Raw genomic sequence first — 25,913 nt, 5'->3', positions numbered from 1 at the left:
ACTGTTTACACATTTATAATGGGGAAGATGCAGGTTAGTGAGAATGGGATTTTTGCCCCAACTATGAGTATGAAATTATTAGCAGTTTCCTGACTACACAGTATTTTGGACATTTTTGACAGCCTTGATTGAACAGTAATCATTTTGAAACAGTTAATGAGGGTCTTATTCCTAATCCAGATTAGGATTTCACTGAGTGAAATCAAAGAAACAGTATTTGAGATGTATATCAATACATGGATTTCAGCAAAAATACAGGAACAAAATTTACTGATAAGAGATATACATACTGCGAATAACAGAAGACAATGGAATAATAATTGCGACTCAAATGTGGGTGCTGAAGGATATATGTTACTCAGAAAGGAACAATTAAAGTGGCAGAGTAATACTTCACAGCAGTAATGTGATGGAATACTGAAAGAGTAGTTTGTAGAATTGGTCAATTTGGAAAAGGATTGTAAAGTAGTTTAAGAGACAAACCTTCAAAATAATTACAGACCAGCAGGATCAGATCTCAACACCAACTGCAGTTGTTTTAATATTATGAGAAGAATTGATATTATCAGAAATGGTGATGCCATGGAAATGAAAGAAGCTATGATAGCCACCGGAGTAATCACAGGATTATAAGAGAAAGAAAAAGAGGCTCTAGTGTGATAACCTTGAAAAAGATGAATGCAATGCTGAGATCCACCTGAGAGAGAATGTTCTAAAGAAAGATTGAGAAAGTAGTAGTGCTACTTTCTGGGCTCAATTCTCGTTACCATATTCATGAAAGCTTTAATAAACCTGCAAAAAGTCAGTTGAAAGTTACTAAGATCATATAGGAATAAATTACCTTTTAGACATGAAGAGCACAGGATCAGTCTTGCTTAGCTAAGAGGACTGAAAATGGAACGGACTGATCTTTACCATTAATACAATTGGACAGAAATCCTTAGTGTCTGGTGAAATAAAAGACACTCTTGAAACAAGAGGGAAATGATCATAAATTAATTTTGACTTCAAATTAGAAAGTTTCTGACTACCAAGAGAGCAAGAGTTTTGAACAGCCTCTAAACAGAAACAGTGGGGGAAAATTACTGCATTTATGAATGAACTTTAATTACTTTATCGTAACGCAGAAATGGAGCTTGTGAACTGGGTATTTCTTTTCTGTCCTTCCCCCAACTCCCTCCAAATAGAAGCTACAGGGAATACTGGACAAAATAGGTTTAGAATACTAATAGATAAACCTGAAAATATCCTACTATCTGTAACTACTTAATTAAGAACACAGCAGCGATATTGCAAGACACTTAAAAACTCTAGTTCTGACAATTTGGTTCCCAAAAGTACTTGGCAAGCAAACTTACTAAATTTACATTTGGAGAGACATCTGACCATAAAATACAAAAATGCCAACTACAGAAATTAAATACAAGTGATCAAATGCATTTTTAAGAGACTAATGAGATAGCCTCTTTTTCTGCATCGCCAATATTACTTGGAAATAAGCAACTCAATGAAATAAACATCAATACAAGCATCATCCTTCAGTACTATTTGAAATGAACGCAGTAAACATCTCTTTAGCCAAGCTAAACAGCATATGAATCCTTTGATTTCCTAGACTTCTTCATAAGTGCTCAAAGCATTAAAAAAGAGAAAAATAGAGTTCTTTTTATAATGAAAAGGTTTCCTTCCATACTTGAAATGCAAACTTTGCTGTAAATGCTTATATTTCTTTCAGATATATCAAAGACAGCACATTGGTTTTGTAAATTTCTAATTTCTCATCTACAGTACCGAAATACCGGATTTGTCAATGACATGCAAGATCTGAGTTACATTCTATTTGTTTAGTCTAGCAGAAGTTTCATTTTTACTTACTGATCAACTCTATGATTTTTAATTGTACTATGAGCTAAGAATGAATCAAATCCTGGAAGCACAACACAGCCCTGAGAAAGCAGTCTAGGAGGTTTCTGGAGAGCGTGGAAGATAGCTTCCTGATGCAGCTGGTTAGTGAACCTACCAGGGGTGGTGCCCCGCTAGACCTTCTCTTCACAAACAGAGAAGGACTGGTGGAGGATGTGATTGTCGGGAGCTGTCTTGGGCAGAGTGACCACGAAATGGTGGAGTTCACTATTCTTGGCGAGGCCAGGAAGGGGACCAGTAAAACCGCTGTATTGGACTTTCGGAGGGCTGACTTTGAGCTGCTCAGGACACTGGTTGGTGGAGTCCCTTGGGAGGCGGTTCTGAAGGGCAGAGGGGTCCAGGAAGGCTGGGCGCTCTTCAAGAGGGAAATCTTAATGGTGCAGGAACGGTCTGTCCCCACGTGCCCAAAGACGAGCTGGAGGGGAAGAAGACCAGCCTGGCTGAACAGAGAATTGTGGCTTGAGCTTAGGAGAAAAAAGAGGGTTTATAAGCTTTGGAAAAGTGGGCAGGCCACTAGGGAGGACTTTAAGGATGTAGCGAGGCTGTGCAGGGACAAAATTAGAAAGGCCAAAGCTCATCTGGAGCTCAATCTGGCTTCTGCCGTTAAAGATAACAAAAAACGTTTCTATAAATACATCAACACGAAAAGGAGGACTAAGGAGAATCTCCATCCTTTACTGGATGCGGGGGGAAACTTTGTTACAAGAGATGAGAAAAAGGCGGAGGTGCTCAATGCCTTCTTTGCCTCAGTCTTTAGCGGCAATACCGGTTGTTCTCTGGATACTCAGTACCCTGAGCTGGTGGAAGGGGATGGGGAGCAGGATGTGGCCCTCACTATCCATGAAGAACTGGTTGGTGACCTGCTACGGCACTTAGATGTGCACAAGTCGATGGGGCCGGATGGGATCCACCCAAGGGTACTGAGAGAACTGGCAGAGGAGCTGGCCAAGCCACTATCCATCATTTATCAGCAGTCCTGGCTATCGGGGGAGGTCCCAGTTGACTGGCGGCTAGCAAATGTGACGCCCATCTACAAGAAGGGCCGGAGGGCAGACCCGGGAAACTACAGGCCTGTCAGTTTGACCTCAGTGCCAGGGAAGCTCATGGAGCAGATCCTCCTGAGAGTCATCACGCAGCACTTGCAGGGCAAGCAGGCCATCAGGCCCAGTCAGCATGGGTTTATGAAAGGCAGGTCCTGCTTGATGAACCTGATCTCCTTCTATGACAAAGTGACGCGCTGGGTGGACGAGGGAAAGGCTGTGGATGTGGTCTACCTTGACTTCAGCAAGGCTTTTGACACCATCTCCCACAGCATTCTCCTCAAGAAACTGGCTGCTCTTGGCTTGGACTGGCGCACGCTTCGTTGGGTTAGAAACTGGCTGGATAGCCGGGCCCAAAGAGTCGTGGTGAATGGAGTCAAGTCCAGTTGGAGGCCAGTCACTAGTGGCGTCCCCCAGGACTCGGTGCTGGGGCCGGTCCTCTTTAATACCTTCACTGATGATCTGGACGAGGGCATCGAGTGCACCCTCAGTAAGTTTGCAGATGACACCAAGTTAGGTGCGTGTGTCGATCTGCTTGAGGGTAGGAAGGCTCTGCAGGAGGATCTGGATAGGCTGCACCGATGGGCTGAGGTCAACTGCATGAAGTTCAACAAGGCCAAGTGCCGGGTCCTCCACCTGGGGCGCAATAACCCCAAGCAGAGCTACAGGCTGGGAGAGGAATGGTTGGAGAGCTGCCAGGCAGAGAAGGACCTGGGAGTGATGGTTGATAGTCGGCTGAATATGAGCCAGCAGTGTGCTCAGGTGGCCAAGAAGGCCAACGGCATCCTGGCTTGTATCAGGAACAGTGTGACCAGCAGGGCTAGGGAGGTGATCATCCCCCTGTACTCAGCTCTGGTGAGGCCGCACCTCGAGTACTGTGTTCAGTTTTGGGCCCCTCGCTACAAGAAGGACGTCGAGGTGCTGGAGCGGGTGCAGAGAAGGGCGACAAAGCTGGTGAGGGGCCTGGAGAACAAGTCCTACGAGGAGCGGCTGAGGGAGCTGGGCTTGTTCAGCCTGGAGAAGAGGAGGCTCAGGGGCGACCTTATCGCTCTCTATAGGTACCTCAAGGGAGGCTGTAGCGAGGTGGGGGTTGGTCTGTTCTCCCACGTGCCTGGTGACAGGACGAGGGGGAATGGGCTTAAGTTGAGCCAGGGGAGTTTTAGGTTAGATGTTAGGAAGAACTTCTTTACTGAAAGGGTTGTGAGGCATTGGAACAGGCTGCCCAGGGAAGTGGTGGAGTCACCATCCCTGGAAGTCTTCAAAAGACGTTTAGATGTAGAGCTTAGGGAAATGGTTTAGTGGGGACTGTTAGCGTTAGGTCAGAGGTTGGACTCAATGATCTTGAGGTCTCTTCCAACCTAGAAATTCTGTGATTCTGTGAAATCACAGAATCACAGAATAAACTATCTTTGGTCCAATATTGGAATAAGAAATATCCATGACATATTATTTACCATATACTCCACTGACCAAATCAGTGTTATCTTATGCTAGTTCAACCATTTATAATGTTAAAAACTCTGAGATTGATTTTTAAAATGAATTTATTCCTAGTATCACCATATTGAGACACAATCTGAGTACTTCACTGCTGTGCAACAGCCTGAAGCAATCATTATTGGCACATCTAAGACTGACACATAGGAAATAAAAATGGGACACACAGGAAATAAAAATGGGAATGACCATCATCACACAAGTTTCATATTTCTGAAACAAAAAGGCAACTTTGTCTCCTTTTGTGAAGCACCCCAAAGAGAACTGACTTTACAAAACTGCTAAGTACCTTTCTAACAAATACATGGTATTTAAAGATATGAGAAACCATGCTCCTAAAAGTCTCAAATAACTCAGGAGAATCTTGGCACTGAACTTTTCAGAGAGGAAGGAAAGACTCCACTTGGTTAATGTCATCAAATGAATTACATTCACTATAATATAATAAATATTTAGGAGGAACTATGTTCAAATCCAACCTCCTCTTTTTAGTGAAAGCAAGGTCTGTTTTTAAAACAAAAGGCTGTGTCTGAAATAAAGTGGATTTTTATATGTGAAGGCACAGGATAACATCTGTTTCATCTTCTAAAAAGGTTGACATTTGTGCTACTGTCCAACATGATAAATAGAGTGACAGAGCAAGTGGAATACAGAGATGTTCTCAATCAGCTATTTTAATGTCTTATGCTTACTTAGTTCTCTAAATCGACTCTCCGGGTTTTAAGGATCATGTTTTAGCCTGACAGGGACAAGGGATTTTAAAAATCATTTCTGTAACTGTGATAGGATACCCTGAATTCTGTTAAAGTACAAATTGACAGTTCTATGATAAGTGTAACCCCAACCCCTTTCCTCTCTCTCTCAAAAAAAAAAACAAAAAAAAAAAACCAAAAAAAAACAAGTTTTTGTTTTATTTTTACAACATTAGTACATGCTAAACAAAGTCTATGGCAAACTAAACATAAATCTTGTAATGCATAAATTAAATGAAACAATTTAGAAATCTGTACCTTGCCTTCAAGGTAGCCATAAGAAACTGTGGCTAACTGTGAATAAAAATATTAGACAAAACCTGAAACTGAAGAGAAGCATGAATTGAAGTGACTGAATTTTACAGATTACATTGCATAATCACAGCACTCAAGAAAAAAAGGACAGAAGAAGCAAGTCTAGAGTCATCCAAGTCTTCAATAAAGCAGGAAGCTCAGTTTACCATTCCATTTTTTGGTCCTCATTACCCTCCCCTATGCAGGCACAAAGGTATACTTGAAGCTGTGTGATGTGTCAGATCTGGGAACTCACCTAGCTCAAAATTAACCCAACAGTAAAATGCACAAATAATTTGTTGCAAGGGAGCTCTGGAGGCCACTTAGTCCAAATCTTTGATCACATCAGGTCCAGCTAGACCAGGTTGCTCAGAGACTTACCAAATTTACTTTGTCTCCAAAATGAAAATTCAGGAACCTGTCTGGACATTCCAGTATTTGACATAACAAAGAATATTTTACCATCTTATAACTAACATGAATTCCTAGTGTTCTTACTTCCATCCACTGCCTTTCCTACTAAGATCATGCTCCTTACCTTCAAGAAAATTCAAGCCCCATCTAAGACTTCCTTTAACAAGACCTCTGTTCTTAAACATACCACAAGTTCAAAAATAACTGCAGTAACGCAACCTACATGTAAGCTTAAGATGTGTATAGTGAGGAGGACACACTCCATTCCATATAAGTGTGTGACTTGAATGCTTCTGCAATAACTACAACCAAGTGTATATTATATGGCATATGTAAAGAGACACAGATAAGAGACACAGATTTCACATACTTTGCTTTTGTGCTGGTGAGAAAGCTGTTGATGCAGGATTTCGTGAAAGAATGTCTTCCGGTGAATATGGTAGCCAGAAAAAGTTCTTGGGTATACAGCCAGGGAAGGGTGGGCCTTACCAAAGGGTCTTTAAGAGCATTTCATAACTTCAAAATGAAGTAATGCTGGGAAGGAATGGAAGTGTCAAAAAGTGTTGGGATTTTTTCCTCATTTATCTGACACAGCACAGTTTTATTCACAGGCTTGCATTGTTGCATTGTACCTTCTCTAAGTGGAGTCACAACTACATTCTTGTCAATAATCTTATCACTTAATATACACATGCTTCATAATGCATCAGTTTATGTACATGGAAAAACAACCACTGGATCTCGGTTTCAATGTTCCCTATATGATTGCAATGCAAATAATTTATGAGATTTATGTATAAGAACCTGTCACTTAAAAACTAATGTTGTCACTATCATAGTTTGAATTTAGCATTTATACACAACAGCACTTCTGAAGACAAGTCTTTCTATATTTGATTAACAACATACCTGATCTTCAATTTATCTCGAATATGCTATTATTTTCTAATGTGTAATACAGAAAAATAAACCTTTCCTTATTTGTAACGCTGAACATTTATTTTATTCCTAGGTACTGCAACCATTTTCATTTATAAATTATATTAATACCTTACCCATGACTTAAAATTGACTTTTACTTTCTAAATCCATTCTCAAACCAAGCTATTTATTTGTAAGTGTGGATATGCTTTAAGCTATTCAGTGAACTTTTCCCTATGAAGTTCCCGATTAAAATAGTGCTATTAGTGTTCCTCCCCATACTCTTCTTTCTTTAATCTTTAGCCACAGCACTAACTTATTGCGTATACTTCTCTACTTGTACATTATTTCAAGGAAACTAATTAAGTCCAAATAAAAAAACAGAAAGATAAGCCAAAGGTCATTCAACTGTATCTTGCCACCATCAAACCTCTGACTTTTTATACTGACTTCTTTTGACAGGATGTTTTAAGAAAACAGTTTAATAACATCATGAACAATTTCTTATTCCCTACAAGGTGCACAATATTTAAAGATATTCTAAACATTTTAGAATCAAATTGACTAAAAACACTAGTAAATATTATCTTCTTTATATCTTTGGATATCAGAAATATTTCATTTGAAAATTCAGTGGCACGTTTTTGGCTGATATTTTACTTTTGTCTCACTCAAGATCAACTTTTACTCTCAGAGACAGCACCAAAATTCATCCGGAACTCAGTAAGACCTGAGTTCCTTCGTTGCAAGGAATAGTTTGATGGGAGACAACTTCCAAAATAGAAAAATCTAAACATCATGCTGCCTAATTTCTTTGCATTAAAAAATGTAACAAAGCTTACTGAAGGTCTGTTGCATTCTAATTCTTCTGCTTACTCAAAATGACTGAAACAAACACACTGGAAATTTTCTTGGCTTTTTTTATTATTATTATTTTATTTTTTAACTTCCATATATAGCTCGGCTTATTAAACTTCTCACATTGAGTGACCGAAGGCCAAGAATACATATCACTGTCAAAAAAGTGTTCTCTGTTGCTTTGCTTTAATTTGGTCATGCCTACAATCTAAAGTAAAGCAGAGCAGTAGCAACCTATGTTGAGACTGAAAAAGTTTACATTAAGGATTCAGTGCTCATGTTTCAAAGGTTACTATTCTGGCCTGATCTGAAACTTCGAAAATTTTGTTCATGATTTCATATTCAACAAACAGCTCCCTACAGGGCAATGCATTCTTTCCTCCTTCTGTAATATTTATGCAAGCAGACCAGCATCTAAAATGCAAAAGATCCTTCAACACTCTACAAGTCCATGACAATATGTTACAGGATTAGAGAGCCTTGAGAAAGTTTATTTTAACTAAACAGTTATTTCAACATATGCTTATGAAGCACACGCACCCAAAGCAAAACTAAAACAATGCATGACTCAACTGAAATATTTTTTTGCTACCGGTGGACTTCCTTTAAACCCAGTTTCAGAAAAGCACATATGGGATCCTGGAAGTGTTCAGTTTTATCCTGTTTTGCAACAGAAGATTGCAAAAAAATTTACATGGGCGTAAAGGGTGAGAAGACATTATTTCCGTTCTGGCTTCTCATCTGCTAGGTTCTTATGTCACCGTTAATGTAAAGCATAAAGAGAACTAACAAAGAATACCAGCACCTGAAATGCCCCAGTTGTGCCCCACCCTTCTTTAGTGAACAGAACAGTTATAGCATGGCAAACTTCTAAACTCTGTTAATGAAATTATCCCAGAAAGGCCAATACAGTGTTATCTTGCCAATTACTTGGGAATACTCCCATGCACTGACACAATATTTTATGTATACCAACCATCATTTCACAGAAGTACCTCAGGTGGTAGTAATCTTAAATAAAAAAAAAATAAAATGATTAAATTATTGTTATTATGGAGCTCTACAGCATTTACATTAACACGCTATACTTCCTTTGTAAACAGGAAAAAAAAGTTAAAAATACTAAACAAGAAAATCCATTGACTGAGTATAGGTTTTCCCATTCCAAATGATCCAGAACTAAACGAGGAATTGGAAAAGACATTGTCTAGATAATGATTTGTCTAAATGGAGGTACTGAAATCCAGATTTAGTTTCCGTTGTGTAGTCAAATAGCCTGTAGGTGTAATATCTTTAGCTGGCACCAAGCTTAATGTTTTTTTATTGATCTGCCCATAGCTTAAGTGCACACATAAGGATATGGATTGTTAAACAATTCTTGTTATCTATCACTGATTATGGAAATATAATATGTCTTGCAGCAGCATCTGCACTTTCTCAAACATGAAATGGTACTTACAGCAGACCATTCATTTTATCCAGTGAACTCTCTAACACTTGTGGCTTATTTTGTGCACCAGCTAAATGGCAGAATTTGTTAAGCACTGATTACACGACAAACCCCTCTCTGTAGCAGCTTATGTTGTAGCAATAAAGTTATCATTAGATTATTTGTATTTGAGTTGCATTAAATGCAGCTGTAATGTACAATTACAACTGTAATTAAATTATGTTCAAATTCTTCGAATTTTTCCTCTTCTCCATGATTCTTAGCTTCTTCTCATTTGAAGAATTCAAACAAAAATAACTAGTAGGGGAAATATATTTCAATTTCACATTTTGTGGCAGCTGCTAAAGTCAGCTTTTGCAAAAGGTTTGGTAGAGCTATTAATACTACATGTCACATATTTCCTACTTAGTGCTCAGTGGGAATAAACATGAATGAATTAATGTAATTTCAATATTTTCTTTACACCTTTATCTCTGTACTTGTCATGAAGACAAGACAATAGCATTCCCATCATTGTGCCAAAGTTGTAGGGGAAAAAAAAGAGGCTTTTTATAGTACCCTAAATTTGTATTTCTTTATTCTCCCAGAATTTAATTCAGTATTTGTATTACCATGTTTACTAACACCAAATCTCTAATGAGCTACAAACAACTCCTGTATCTTCCTTTTTATCCAAACACTGAAGGAAGTCCTACCTGAAGAAGTGAATTCCAACTCTGAATGTACTTTTTAAAGTTTATTTCAGTTTTCCCATGCATTCTGATAAGTGAGTAGGTTACCACCCACTAAATGAAAATAGTTAAAACAATAACATACACTACCATCAAATAAATGAGAGAAATCTTGGCTAAAGTAAGTCAATGGAAAAACTCCCAGTGATTTCAATGGGGCCAAGATTTCACCCTTATCTTGTTGATCAAAGCAATTAGTTCACTGTTCAGAAGGATAAGACTGCTGAGCCAGATGAGAATTTCTTAATACAACCTATTATGTAGAGTCTCGATTGTATATAACTTTATAACTACTCCTTTTGCATTCTACCAAGGTAAACCATTGACTTGCCAAAAATATTACAACACAAGCAAACAGCACACACAACCAAGATCTTTCTTTCATCTTAGCAGTGAGTCAGATGGACCAAAGCTCTCCTGTATGTAACCTTACTTCTAATGTGCAAATGAATAATTACTGCTCCCTTACCATTCTTAACCAATCACTGATGTTCATACCTGCTGAAGTGGCCAGCCTGCATTAAGAAATTAAAAGTTTGATCCAAGAACTGCAGTGTTATTGTTATGGCATAGTGATGTTGCAGAAAGCTTCCTACTTTTCAGTGAACCGCAAAGCACATACCTGAAGGAATATCTTCTACATAGCATGAACTTGCATTAAAAATAGCCTAACCATGAACAGTATAACTAAACACCTCCTAATTTCTACACAGATCTTGTAATACATACTGTAACTACACTAAACAAAATGATCTCGTGGATATGCAATTCAATAGCCAAAGAGAATCAAGTTAGCCACATGAGAATCAATTTTACACTACACTAGAATACAACTCTGCTTTTAATGTGCTACAAGGACGATCTAAAATTAAGGTTCTTTTTGGCAGAAAGATACCTGTATTTTTTATTCTAAAATATAAGGGAAATTTGTTTTAAGAAGATTGTAAAACAAGCACTTTTCCCTCAATAACTAATTATATGAAATAATCAATCTGAACTCATTAATTTGCACTCCTCAGACATGGATTGTATTGCAAAGTATTTAATTTGGTCAATATAGTGCCTTTGTAGGAAAATGTCAGTTGGTTATTGCCACATGCACCATAAGAACCTGTCTTGCTTTTAGAAGGACTTTTAGATCAAAGTCCACTGGATTTTTTTTTTTATGTTCCTGTGATCCTTCTATCTATAACATATAACGTGGCCTTTGCTAGGTTTGAACATCTAATTACTTTATTATAAGATTGTGATTTGACTCCACCTTATATTACTCCATAGAATTTCCTTCTTCTCAGCTGTTTACAGTAGAAAGTAATCAGACCCAGGATATCTAACAATTTACTCCATTGACATTAATTTCCTGCTCAACTCCTAACTGTCACATTATTGCCTGCTTTATCAATCACTTGATTCATATGATAATCTCGTAATTCCATTTAAGTATCCTTGAACAGCCACCTAATACCCCTAATGGCTATTTTGGTTATGAAAAATCCTCTGCATTTTAGAGAAGATAAAAACCAAAGAGACTAATTCATACGTATTTAAATAGATATTAAGATCAGAAGGAACACCCCGATCATTTAGCCAGACTTTACTCTGAAACGTCCTCCACAAATTCCTATATGTAATTCAAGAATCCATTTATTTCTAAGCTGTTTTTAAGAATGTCACCAGCATTTTTTTTTTTACTAGGAAAAAAAAAATCCTTTTTGACTGAAAAGTTTATTTTTAAAGCGCTAGAAGAGACACATGTTTATCAGTACTCTGATGCAGTTTTAAGATAGTAATGAAATATTTCTCAGTACAGCTATAAAATTTAATATAGTTCAGCACCAGATAACTTGCATTAAAGAAAGGTTGTTCACAATATTTATTACCCTCTAGTTCCACTATTTCTGTTCAGCCATCCATTTGAATTGAGGCATCCTTCATCATCCATATACATAAGATCCTCTCTTTGATCTTTAATGGTAAATTTAAGGGCTGAGTAAATGTTCTTTGAAATGCACAGTGTGACACAGCTGCTTATTGTTACATAGAAGACAGTATGTCATTAAAATGGAAAGTCAGTTAATACAGTGGAACATCCCCCTAATCATATCCCAACTTTGAGGTAATACCACTTTCAGTGATATCTCTAATTTACAGTTAACTACTTTTCTTCAAGTGGAAAAATAGACAGACTTTGGTGAAAGTCAAAATTAATAAAGTACATTTTTCATCAAAAGACAGAGACACTGGAAATGCACTCTGCTGTGGTATTTGTACTTAAAATACATGGTAGACATGCAACAGAGATGCATCTTACTACATTATTCACATGAAACTCATCAAGCCTGCATTTTTTTTGTTGTTGTTGTTTAAATTTTTTTTGACCATTTTTTTTGGAGGTTTATATAGCTCTACAAGAAACTAACTGTGCATTATTTACTTAACTAAGCATTATTTTTATTAGTTTTTTTTTATCATCATTCTAAAGAGCTGAGGGTGAGCTAAATCTTTGTTTGAAAGTATAACTGAATCAAAATAATCTTTGCAATTTAAGTTTAAGCAGTTTTTCATTTTTGCTTACTCCCTTACCACTGCTGTTTGTGGTTCACCCAGTGATACAATTTGAGAAAGAGAATTATTTAAAGAATTTTCACATTTGCCAGCATTATGAAGCACCTTATGTTTGATTTTATTACATTTTCCAGCTGAAATACAAGATGAAAGTGTTAGAGCTACGTGAATCTGAATAAACACAGGGGCAAGGGAAACATGAATTTATGAACCTTGGCTTACCCCACAAACACTGGCTGAACCATCCATACCAATCTCATGAGCAGACTACCAGTTGACTGCTCACAAAGCAAAGTGATACAGTCACAAACTTAACTGGTCTTCAAAGACACTTCTTTAAAAATTAAGAAAAAGAAATCCAAGTTCAATACTAATGATGCACAACTTTGTAACACCGTTGTGCATTTGGATTCAGGAAGAGGTCACCTCTTTTCTCTTTGAGAAAAAGCCATCAAGGCCTTGGGGTGCAATTCACAATGTCTGAAGAGCTTTACAGCAGCCAGGTCTGCACCCTATCTGTGCTGGAGGTGATCACTCAAAAATTAAAAGGGAAATTGAGAGAGATTCTATACTTCACTGAGTGTCATCCACAACACAAGACTCTAACTTAACATGCCACTCTTTTCATCTTAGCTTGATTTTCATTTTAGGTTGATATGAAAGGGTATGAGCTATGCTTGCAGAGGCACAGGCTGTGCCCCGTGCTCTCTAAAACCCAGCCTGTCCAACCACATCTACTGCCAAGTACACTGATCCAACCACCCAGAGGCAGTGAAAACCACCCTGCATCACCAGATGGATCTGGCTGCATTCTATGTTCCCTCAAGTTCAAGAGTTCTCTCTCAAATTGGTGTAGTTAACCCCAGGGAATTTTTCTTTAATTGCAATGTAGTTTTCTGCTGTAACAGAAAAATACCATTTACTAAGACAGACAGTCCTGGCTCTCTGAAACTCACAACACAAGAAAGCTGTAGCTGAACTTACAATAAGATCATCATCTTAAGCTTTGTTATCCTGTATTTATACATTTTGAAAATAATCCTTCCAGTATGGAAATTGTCAACCTTTCACTAAGACTCAAGGCAATTTCTGCTTTAAATGTTAAGGCCAATCTTCTACCTACTAAAGTTGTAAGACCTTAAAACTGTTTTTTATGTTTCAGAAAAGCATTGGGAACTTTTCTGTATGCAACTCAAAACCAGCTGTACTTTGCAAGTGAAAACTTTCCAAGTGCCTGGCTCTCTGCAGATTTTTGGCAAATCTATTTGAAAAATATGAAAACTGGGGGTCTGAGCCAAAGCTTACTGAAGTCTATGGAAAAACTCCCATAGATTTAATCAGGATTTGGATTAGGACCTAAAAAAGTCTGAAGTAATTGAAAAATCAGTTCTGCATGTACAAAATATGTAATTTTCACTAGGTTTACATTTGTTAGACTCCTTCATAGTATTGTAGAATTGCAAATACATTATAATGGATGTTAGGGATATATAATTTTGCACTACTAATTCACCACAGACTTCCACAGCCTTGTACATGGTACACTCCCTGCATGATAAAAATCGATGAAATCAATCATACACACAAACAAATGAAGATAAAACTTCATTTTAAAAACACCTGAATACTGATGAAAAACATTAATACCATCATAGCTCAAGTGATTTGTTAAATTCAGGACCAAGCAAAATACGGAGTAAGAGTTTCCTTTCAAAAACTGTAGGCCAAGTTCAGTGATAACACACAAAAAACACATGCAAATAACAAATTATCTCATTCTGGGCACACTTGCTCTGAACAGCTTAGACTTATGTAATACCACCAATTTCAGTTAATATTTATCTAATTCATGACAGCATAGGAGAAGAATCAGGTTTACTCAACCTAAATGTGTCAGAAAACAAGTAGCAAATGCAAAATGAATGAGTTGTGGTGCCTCAGATAACAGCTACAGCATCACCTGACATGTAAATACTTGCATCTTTGCTAACTAAAGAATGTCACTTCCAATCAGAAGAAAATTAAGCAATTAACCTTGACATATTGTGGCTTGAGTTATATACAATGCAAAATGAAATATTTAGTCAACTTAAGAGAATTGTTGCACACACAAAACAACCAAGCAAAATACCACTACAGGTTCCTGAAGAACCTTTTTTCAACATTTTAAGAGAGGAGGGGTGACCTGAGAGATATTTGCTCTGCCTCATCCCCCTGTTATATCTCCTCCCCAGTACCTTTTTGTGGAAGAATCTGCTTTGTCACACCTGTACTTGCCAAAAACTTACAAGTACTATAATTTTATGGTGGTCTATATAGAAACTGAAGAGAAGTAATATCATTTAAACAGCAGAGATGATCATGCTCTTCAAATACCCACAGCTCCTGTGCAAATAATAAGGCAGTCCGTCATACAGATTCTCAAAACATCACAGGAAACCAAAACCTAAATGAACCAATGGAAACCTGTTAGGTGGAAATCCATAGTATGACTGGATGTACAAGACAGACTCCTCCTCATTAGTACTACACATTAAATGAAAGGATTATGTTATATTATTAAAGTTTGGCTTTATTTAATAGTAGATTACATCATGTTATGGCCTTTTCAAATAACTGTCTAGTTGTGTTTTGTTTGTGGTTTTTTTTTTGTTTTGTTTGTGTATTTGTTTTACTTTCTACTTTTGAATCATCTGAAATGGAAGTCCAGAGGCTGTACTCTTCCTACTTTAGCCACACACCACTTTTCTGTAGCTTTGAGCAATTAACTATTTAGTGCAGATTTTAGAAGTTTATTTCTGCTTATGGTCTTTAAGGGACAAAGAATACAGAATATAGAGCACAATGACAAACACAATCATGAGGGAAAATTCTTTCAACTCACAATTATTTTCACCAAAAGCTTACCTCAAAATTATGAATCTTCTGTGACCAGTTAGAGTTAAGTAGAATGAATTAAAATTTAATGGATTTCAAGGCAAAGAGTCAGCAATAGGACTATATGCACCAAGGCTCTAATGCGTTGATCCGAACTGTACTTAGATGAGGCAAGCTGTAATTGCAACATTGCCAACTAAATTTCATAGTATAACAAATGAATGAATCCCAAATCTCAAGCGGGATTTCTTTTTATTCATTATGCATGACATTTTCCTCTTTAAATTATTCATTTTTTTTTTAATGTTATTGCTTTAGCCTTCTTAACCTTTGCACTCCACTCTGTGGTTTTTGCCAGCTGTAATATCAATTGAGGAGGGGAGATTTTCTCAACTACATAATAAAAACCTTTTCATAACCCTGCATGCAAAAACATGTCTTTATACCCTTCTACCTTGTTTTGCTTTTCACATTCTAAGATAAATAATTTTTTAAAAAATGATTCCAACGATTTACCATTTTTTTGAAATTCTTGAAAATTAACAACTTTAAGAAAGCTACAATCCTAGTCTAGCAGCATGATTAAATTTGACTAAACTAATGAACATTAAAGACCACTTAAGACATTCTTCCTCATTCTCTTCCCTTGTCTGATGTTCAGTTTTCTATTTTCAAAATGTGTTCACCTGAATCATACAGAATGATATAAGAATAAGCTGTAAAGCAAGCTGGTTCATCAGTATCTAGTAATCTGTAACCTGTCTTAAAAATAGAACACCTAAAACCTACGGTAGGTGGGAACTACAGCACGAGACTGTAAGGCATTATACTTAAATTCTATTCATACAGGTGTTATTGGCTCGTGGTGGGATCTTGGGTACATCACTTCTGTATAGTTCAATTTTCCATTTCACAGAATTAAAATACCAAAACTACTAAAACAATGGAAATAAAAGTTTTAAAGAGTAATGTTACAATGGAAATAAGTTACAGGGAGTAATGATCCACATCAGAGAGCCAATCAATCAGTGTTTCTGGCTCCACCAAGCTGCTCTTAAGCTTTTCTTGAGCAACCGGAAAATCTTGTTGGTGTAAGCACTCCCAAAATTCTCCTTAATGATTTGCTACTCCCTTTCCTTTTCACTAAATTAGCTTTATGGGGCAATAGACATATTTAAGTTTCAAAAATAGATCCCAAAAATATTTGTTTATAATGTCTGATACATTACTACTTGCTTATTTTTAGGCTTTTAAATTAAGATAGAACTGTTCATCATGAACAGCTGATAAATTTCTGTGAGAATATTTTAAATATGAAGAACTAGAAGTCACACTTAAGTTGCACCACTCTATTAGGTTGTATGTTATACCACATCATGTCTCATTATTAACTGGCATGAGAAAACACAGCAGAAGTGCACAGCAATTCTAGGTGCTGTAAGACTTATGGCAACCTTGTTCTTTTTATCATTCTTATGTGATTATTATCTGCAATTAGATGGCAAGCAGAAAGTTATAGGCTCAACAGTTCAACTGTGGTTGAACTGCACAAATTGCACAGAGCTGCACAAATTGAATACAGAAGCACACAATGGCCATGCTGTTTATTAATTTAGTCTCAGTTACATCTTTGTCAAACCTTCCCAGAATCTCATTGCTTGATAGATCCACTTCAGTACGTCAGGGTTTTCTCTACAGTAACTGCTTTAGGACACCCAGATTGACAGCTGACCAGGAAAATGGTCTTCCTATCATTTTATTGCTACCTCTCACAGTCAGAGACATTTATTACAAGCCACCTGAGTAAGTAAAGTTACTTGCCTTAACTGACACAGTGAAAGAACTGTGCATATCAATGGGCAAAGTAAAGAGAAGGAAACAACCATAACACAGAGAGAATAAATGGAAATAATAGGAAAAATGGAGAAGCCTGAACAAAACAGAGCTATACTGCTAAAAAGGAACCTTACTAGAAGGAAAAACAATAGAGAACAGATAAAAAGTACACTTTAATTAAATGTTTATGATAGCTTTTTGGGGGTAATGAAAGTAAGGGAAGAGAAGTTTGAAAAACTAATATGGTGATGACTGTTCTGGGTTGGTTTCAACACAAGTAGATGATCTTTGGCAAGGAGAGAAGCAAACACTTGTAGAACTGTTCCAATACAGAGTTTCTTCCCACAGAGAAAACTTTGCCTGGGTATGGGAACCCCAGGTTCTATGGGCAAAATAGCAAAAGTATCTAATTGTTAAAATGCAGGCGTACATTAATTGTTATTGTTATAATTAAAATGCAGGCATACATTTATTTTTGGATCAGGTAAGCATGCCTATGAGAGTTTTGAGAACTTCAGAGAATGAAGACTAATGAATGTGATATTTTAGTGATTTACCACTATAGTTCAGATATTTATTTAAATCAAAAAAAAAAAAAAAAAGTTAATATACCCAGGAAACGTAAGAAATGTACTTCCACTGTTAAAAAAAAAAAAAATATGAATTTTTCATTTAAAGATAATCTCATCTGTAATCTTTTATTTTTATTTTTCACTCTTAATAAATCACCCACTTCCTGGGGTAATCAGCCTTCAAAGTTATTTAATTGAGCAACCTATATGATTTTAAGGAAGGTAGAAAAGATGAGTCAGAGTTTTCATTGCAACGGTTAAAATGAGTTAATGTCAATTTCACAATTAAGGGCTTGATCAAACAAATAATAGGAATGGATAGGCATGTAGTGATTTATAAGTGTGCCTGTAAAATCTCTGGGTACATTTAAGGGAAAGAAGTCCTCAAAATGAATTTCAATGAAAAACAGGCACTTCTATTAGAGGTTAGACTCCCAAGATCTCAGATAGATAAAAATATTTCCTAGATCACTCCCAAGGCACTTTGGTTACACTGTCTCATGAAATAGTGGAAACAGGCAGAGAGTACTATCAAAATTATGAGTAAAGTGCTGGATCTAATCTGTTCAATGACAAAGTTTCCACTGACCTCAGTGGACTACTAGTTCCATCAATCATCACTGACCAATCTTTAGGTGTATAAAACCCTTGCAGTATTTGCAGCACAGAACAAACACTCTGAATAAAACTTTACTTTCACTTTTCTTTACACAGATTTAATGAGTATTGTTAAAAAAAAAAAATAGGATACATTTAAACTAATTTAGGACAAATCACGAAAAAAGCATTATTTTGAAGGGTTACAAAAAAATGTACTTTTGTATGGTATTGCTACAGAAAACATGGAAAACATTTTAAGAATCACATTTCATAATGGACTGTGGTCTTCTGTAGAGATAAACAGCACTGGATTTGTGTCACGTCCATGAGGATTAATAACTTGGCACTTTTTATACACTACTCTGCACCCAACACAGAGTGCTATACAAAGCTGTCAATGCACTATGATCTCAGGCTCACAATAATTAAGTTACAGGAAAAGTTTTCCAACTGTGATCGGCCTCTGTTGATTTAGTGTATATCTACTGGTAGTTCAAAAGAATGGACTAGTCCTCTGGGCCAACTTTTCCCTGTCCTCTTCAGGCTGCTAAATTACTTTTCAATATTTTTTAAACTTACTGATTATAACTTCCCTGGGATGATGATGATGATGATGATGATAACAATAATAATAATAATAATAATAATAATAATAATAATAATAATAATAATAATAATAATAATAATAATGCAGTTGCTACTGAGGTAACAATGTTACAGCCAGGAGCTGGGAACCTCTGAGTAGAAACAACACGCACTACATTTCACAAGGCATTCTCTGTTAGTCCACACCATAAAGTTTGAGAATACCCAAGTAATACTGCTTTTTCCTTTCTCCTGATGACACCAATGAAGGAATTTCTAATTAACACAGTAAGAGACAAGTTTTCAACAACAAAATCCTATTTTCTTTTAGAATTGACAAAAATGCTAGTCTTTCTTTATAGTACAACTCTGTGTACTAAGAATTTAACATCAATATTCATGTTTTCAATATATATATAAAAAATTAACATTGCTCTTCTGTTCCCTTGAAATACATTCTGGGTGCATATGTACACATACAATGATTAAAAAAGTGTATTTAATGTTTGCATTTACCCATTCATAATCTGAATGATAAATTCATGATTACACAAAGCAGGTAGCACCAAACAGAAGACTTACAAGCTCTTTGCAGAATAAAATTATAATCTGATCAATAAATCAAAAAAAAAATGTTATGAAGATGAAAAGTGAAGTCAAGTATCTATCATCACACTTGGGAAAGCAACATCATATATATAAATACAGAAAAATACTGGAAAACTATCATATCCCTTCTCAACCTTCTCCTTCTTACTACCCTCAGAAGAAATAAAAATCATATTGTTTCAATTAATTATATTTTATGCTCTTCTCTGAATTCTATTAATCTAAGCTTTTCTTAAACTGTGTTACCAAATCATTTCAATTGAATCATCCTCATGAAGAACAGAAATAAATAATTAACTCTCTTCATTAAAGTTATATCACTACATTCCGAAGTTGGAATTTGATTTAATAGGATCATGTTACTGACTTCCATGCAGCATCTGGTCCACTATAACCCCCTGATTCTCTCTTATTCCAGCAGTGCATAAGGAATTGTTTCTCAATTTTGAATTCATTTGTCTGACTTTTATTTGCTAGAGTCTTTGCACTTGTGTCCACTGAATTTCATCTTACCGATTTCAGATCTTTCGTATAATTAATCGAGATCATTCTGAATTATTGCTCTTCTAACGTGCTTGAAACTACTTTTAGCTTGTCGCAAAACCACAAATTTAACATATGAATTATGCTCACTGTTCCATCACTGAAGTCATTAATGAAAATGATGAAGAAAACCAGATACATCAGGGACCATATCATACCTCTAGCATATATTTCTGAACTGACTACAAATATTGGTAACTACTTTCTGAATGCATCTTTCAGCTAGTTGCACACTTAAAGGTAGGTATCAGTTTTTTAACATGGCTTTCACACATTTCCCCTAGATTTCAGGGCACATCATCTTGAACATACTATGTATAACCTTTAAAAATCCAGTTTACTGGTAGAGTGTTGCAATGTTTGAAGGGTCCTAGGCATTTTTAAAACACTAAAAGAAAAAAAAAAAAAAAGTTGCAATAGAAAAAGGAGTTTCCAACGTTAAGAAAAAGAATGAGCTTAAGAAAAAGTGGCATTGAACAACATCCTTAAGCCAATGACTGCTACATTACTGAGCGATTATGGGACTATCTTTTGGTCTAGCCTGGTCTGAAGCTTGGGTACACAAACTCACTTATTTTAGGTGAATCTAAAAGATGAATGCCAGGAATGCACCCAAACCACTTTGTTACTGGAGGAGGATCGGTACATTCAACAGGAACAGAGCTAGTTCAGAGAAATCCCCTCTGAAATGCATACAAGTCCTGTTGCCAGCTTCAGTTACTGCCCTCTGTAAATCTGCTTGGACCACACTAGTTGCTAATGTAGAGAAAGCCACAGAAAACTACAACAGGTGACACAAGACAAAAAGCATGTTTTAAAAGCCTCAGAAACATCCTCTCCCCTCCCCCAAACAAAAATTTAAAAAAAAAAAAGTTTTCTTCAGTCGCTGTCCAAAGGCAATCAAGCATTCACACTGCTTCAGAGCATACAACACATTCTGTTAGAAATTAGTTACTTAAATACTCTGCTACTATAAGCACATGGCAGAATAATTTCTCCCTAATGAGACTGTCTTAAAAATTAAGGTGAAATTCTCTATTTTGAAGTATAACATAACTTCGACATAAGCTCTTCCAAGGTTTTCCAAAACCCATATAGTCTCCATAGTTAAAAATTAAATCCATAAATATATAGAACCTCTTCTCTGGGCTCCATGCTGAACTCTCAGTGAAAAAGTTAAATTTGGTTTTATAATAATTTCTCTAATTGATACCTTCTTTTGACCTTCTCAAGTGTTAGCCTAATTAGGTCATAATTTTGATTCGTTATTAGGTAATTTGATATTCAAAATCACTACATACTAGAGTCAGCAATTTTGGAATCTATATTTGGATTACAGATTTTAATTCCTTTTAACATAAATCATGACCAAAGGGCATTTCATGTATAGGTTATAGTTTATGTTGGGTGAGACATTGCTATATGAGGTCTCAACCAGCCACTTACAGGTACTTAGTTTTTCACTATTAATCATGTGAAACATTAATCCTGATCCATATATCCTGATCCAATCCTGATATCATCAGTACATGGTTAACAACCCACAGTCAAGTTTCTTGTATTTTGCTTGGAAGGTGCTTCTTCCTTATACTATTTTTATTTGAGAGGTAGTATAACTGTCTACCTGTACCACAATAGGAAAAATTATTCTAGTACTTTTCACTTATGATTTCTTGTTTTTCGGCCTCTTGCAATAGAAAAGAATAAGTTCAGCATTTTTTAATTTTAATTGTTGTGCATGCAATGGGGAGGGCATGATCAGACTGCTTTCTCAAGGTCCTTCATGAAGACTAAAGTTTCTGCTAATTTGTATACAGTCTCTAGAAAATTTACTCTTTTCCTAAAAGAGTAATGGGTCATGACCATGAGAACAGTCCCCTGATCTCAGTAAGACTGGTAAATTGAACAGGCAGAAGTCAATTTCCTCATTAAATCATTTCATCCTTAGTTTAGCCAGAAAAAGATGAGTGGCAGCTATTTAAGCCTTTTCAAAATTCTTAGAAGGAGAAACAATGGAACAATACTTACATAATATTATATAAAGTTCAACAAATGAAATCCACTTAATGTATACTTCAACCTTTCGAAGAATTACTGAAAAAATATGTAAAACTAATTTGATATTTATCCTGGATCGCTTCTTCACTTCATGTGATTATCAGTCCACTTCTAGACATGGGCACAGCATAACACTAAGGAGAAATTAATTAGAATAGTTTCTGGCATTGCACAGTCTCTGGTCGTTTTACCAAAGCATCTGGATTACCACATGCAAAAAAGGATTGCACATAATAATTACAAGGACATCTAAATTAATTGCCAGAACATTGCACAAGCCATTCAGATTGCATTAAAGAGGAATTAAATTATACTTTGTGAGGTAATAAAACAAAAGATAGAAAATCAAGATACTGCCCTAACAATTCCAATATTGATCGAAAACAACACCCATGAAGACAAAATACTAAATTCAATTTTAAGCATGAAGTATACATACAATATATACTTTTCCCTACATTTGTGAAGACTGCTCTAGGTAAAGAAGGTCATATGGGCCTAAGACCGTACAGAGATGATGTTGGTTAGAACACTATGAAGCTGAATGAGCTTCCTACCTAAACAGCTGGTAGCTGTAAAAACACAGTGTACCAAGTCAGCAGGAATTTGTGATGTTTATTAAGATCCCTTCTACCAACTAGAGAAAAAAAGCAGGAAGAAAATGTCTTGCAGCAGAACAAAGATGCTAACCTTCAGAATCTTCTAGAGAGGTGTAGTTTTGCTCCCACTGTCAAGTATGAATACAGAAAAAAGCATGAATAACATTTCTTTAAAAAGTTTTGATTCCATGATTTTCAATTCAATCACTGTGCAGCACTGAATTGTGCAGCATCTTCTCTAAGTTCCTTTTCTAAATGAGAAATGTCCTTCAAGACCTGTATAAATTAGTTTGATCATTAATTTCATGCATCATCTACCCAACTTGAACTTTCTAAGGTTGCAGATTTTTGTATTCAGTGTTATCACTGCATTACGATTAGTCATATGCATATCATAGAGCTGATAATAAAACTACAGTAATTTCTCAATCAATAAATTAGGATTTATCAAGAAAGTGGAAATTCCCACCCCTCACTTTTCTATCAAGTATGTTAGAAATGCACAACATAAATATAATTGGAAAGTGCAAAAAATCAGTGAGCTTTCAGAGTATTAGAATTGCTTAATAATTAAGTTGTTAGAGTATTTGGATGACCATACAGGGTACATTTGCTCCATAACTATTCGTATGCTCTAGGGTGAGTAATAAATGATCAAACTGAGCTACAACTTTGATTTAACATTATATTAACTAACACGTCCTATTAGTTAACAGCACAAGTAGCATCTGGCTTCCACAACCAGTGAAAAAACAAGCTCCAAGCACATCATTTTTAATTTTTATATGCAACTATATGCTTTGAATTATGAACATAAAGTTCATGTCTTACCTGGCACAGCAGCAACTTGCTGAGTGGCTGATTCTGTACTTAAGGAAAGGCGACCACCTTTGGCCAGTCTATCGCAGAACAGGCTGATATTCTTCTTAAGTCTGCTGGTATCTTTGGGCATGCTCAACTGGCCACCAAGAGTCAGTGCCTGTTCCTTAGAGCTCTTGGACAAGCAAGTTCTTAGTAAGGAAGAAATGGCAGAATCCACAGTTTCTTCCCAACCCTGTATTAAAGAAAATAGACAAAAAATAAAATAAGGTGAACTGTAATATCATATAGCATATAATATACAAAGTAACAAACAAAGGACTAAAAATTTTCAAGCAATACTGATACATAAAATATAATTAAGGAATTAATAAAAGGCATAAGCATACAGCCCTTAAATTTCTAGCAAATCAAAGAGGGGAGGGAGAAGGGAGTGGATAACTATTTCTAACATTATTCAGAGAGAAATAAAATTTAAATAATAATACATGGACAGTATGAGACAAATAATGGTTAAATTCAGCAGTTGTATTAATACAATGGAAAAACAGAAATTCCTGCATGCAACATCTGGAATTCAGAACATAATTAAAATATAAATACAAGCATTATAACATGTTGTATGTAACATCATACTGAAGACATGTCAAAGCAAGAAAAAAAAAGGTATCTAATGATATGTTCTTTGGAATCCCCATCTAGAATTCTGACAACACATTAGTATCACAGAACATCATGCAATCTGAAATTATTACATTCAGTATATATTTATCAGGCCAATTAACTTTAATTAAGGTATGATACCCACAGCAATAGCATGGGTGTATTAGTGCTCTCGTGAACTGGGACCTAGATTTCTAACATAACGTGAAGCTGCAAACACTTAGGAGAAGAGCAGCTTAGTCACCAGTGTAATTAAAACAAGCAGTTACCTTTGGAAAAGCTATTTATATTTGATATAAATACTTCCACAAAATAAAGTGTTTACTCCTGCAAGTAACACCCAGTAAAAAAGTAAGTTTCTTTCCCAAAAATGCCGTGAAAAGCACCTTTAAAAGTTAGGTTCAAGTTTTTACTCTGGTTTTCAGAGACACAAACAAATAAAAGATATCCCTTCCAGTAAGAATCCTGGATGGCAGAAGTCTTTAACCTTGCAACATAACCTTGCAACAAGGTTATTAAATATCACATAGATTTTACACATTATCTCATTTATGCAGTGTGCAATATAGAATCAACTCTTGTAACAGCCCTGATTGGCTAAGGCTTATTTTAGCAAGAATTTTTATAGACTTCAGAAGCCTTGAGGCTACAGGTTGGAACAACCCAGCTGAATCTGCTGCTAACCTAATTGAACACAACACAGAGGTAGTTTATTGCATGGTGATTACTCAGAACAAAAAGAGAGCTCTCTGAAGATCCAGCTGTGGATAATTTAACCAGAGAGTCTTCTAGTTTAAGCTCTTTCTCATGATGCATTAGTCTTGAGTGAAAATGACCAGCTGAACAACAAAAATCACCAGCCTATCCAAAATTCCCTGATTCAGCAAGTATAACATCACTGGTCTAAATATTAAATAGCAATGGTGTGAACCCTGTCAGAGTCCAGCGTTAAATAAATAAGGTCTGTGAATTTTTTCTCTTAGATATACATGACTTTTGTGGAAGGTAGGGTACTAATTTTGATGCTGAGAGATGCAAAGGCCATCTTTCCTGAATTTGTTGCTTCTTAAGAATAGGTCCAAGACAAATACTTATTTGTTGCCAGGTACATTGGTGAGACTACATAGTCATACATACTTCATCTTTGTCCAAACATACACTAGTCTTCATAAACAGGGTCCTGAAAATGTGCTATATTTGTATAAAACATTTACATTTTGCAGAGGAACTGGATCAACTAGTGAAGTTTTCTTAGTCCACAACTGCCTTTCCTAACTTCAGAACAATGCCAACATTAACCTATTGTCTAATCTGGATACTTCCACCCCCCCAAAAAATGCAAATTAGCAGAATCATGCCAGTCAGTCAATGCAGTGTTAGTTTAACATTTTTCAAATATTCTAGAAAGAGTCCACTGGAGTGTAATCCATCCACTGACCTGTGATTGTGACAGGAAATAATCCATTCTGCAGTCAATTTAAGGAGGTTAATGAGCTGGTAAATACTGTCTACATTCCCACATACTGGGCAATGAAACTTAATATGTACAAAGCATAAAAAACAGTCAGGCTAGGCTCTCCTAATTATAATACAAGCCACAAAAAGTAAGTCAACATAAACATAAGAATCTTGAGTTTCACTAGAAGACAAAGAAACACATGGTTAACTGGTGTCGGCAAACAGTAGCTTAGAAGCAGGCCAATCTAC

At 36.0% G+C, this 25,913-nt stretch overlaps 1 protein-coding gene across 5 annotated transcripts in view; it reads right to left on the bottom strand.

The window, feature by feature from the left end:
• Window positions 1-25,913, bottom strand: part of BBS9 (Bardet-Biedl syndrome 9) — a 323,372-nt gene that overhangs the window by 132,159 nt on the left and 165,300 nt on the right. For all 5 annotated transcript variants that reach the window (XM_082752904.1, XM_082752907.1, XM_082752906.1 and 2 more), the window contains one exon: window positions 23,556-23,778. In XM_082752904.1, coding sequence (XP_082609030.1) covers window positions 23,556-23,778 — 223 coding nt within the window. The remainder of the gene's footprint in view (window positions 1-23,555; window positions 23,779-25,913) is intronic.

This window comes from Aythya marila (genome assembly GCF_965140915.1).
Source record: "Aythya marila genome assembly, chromosome: 2".
Classification (NCBI taxonomy): Eukaryota; Metazoa; Chordata; class Aves; order Anseriformes; family Anatidae; genus Aythya; species Aythya marila.
The sequence above is the reverse complement of the archived record's forward strand: the minus strand, read 5'-3'. Positions and strand labels throughout refer to the sequence as shown.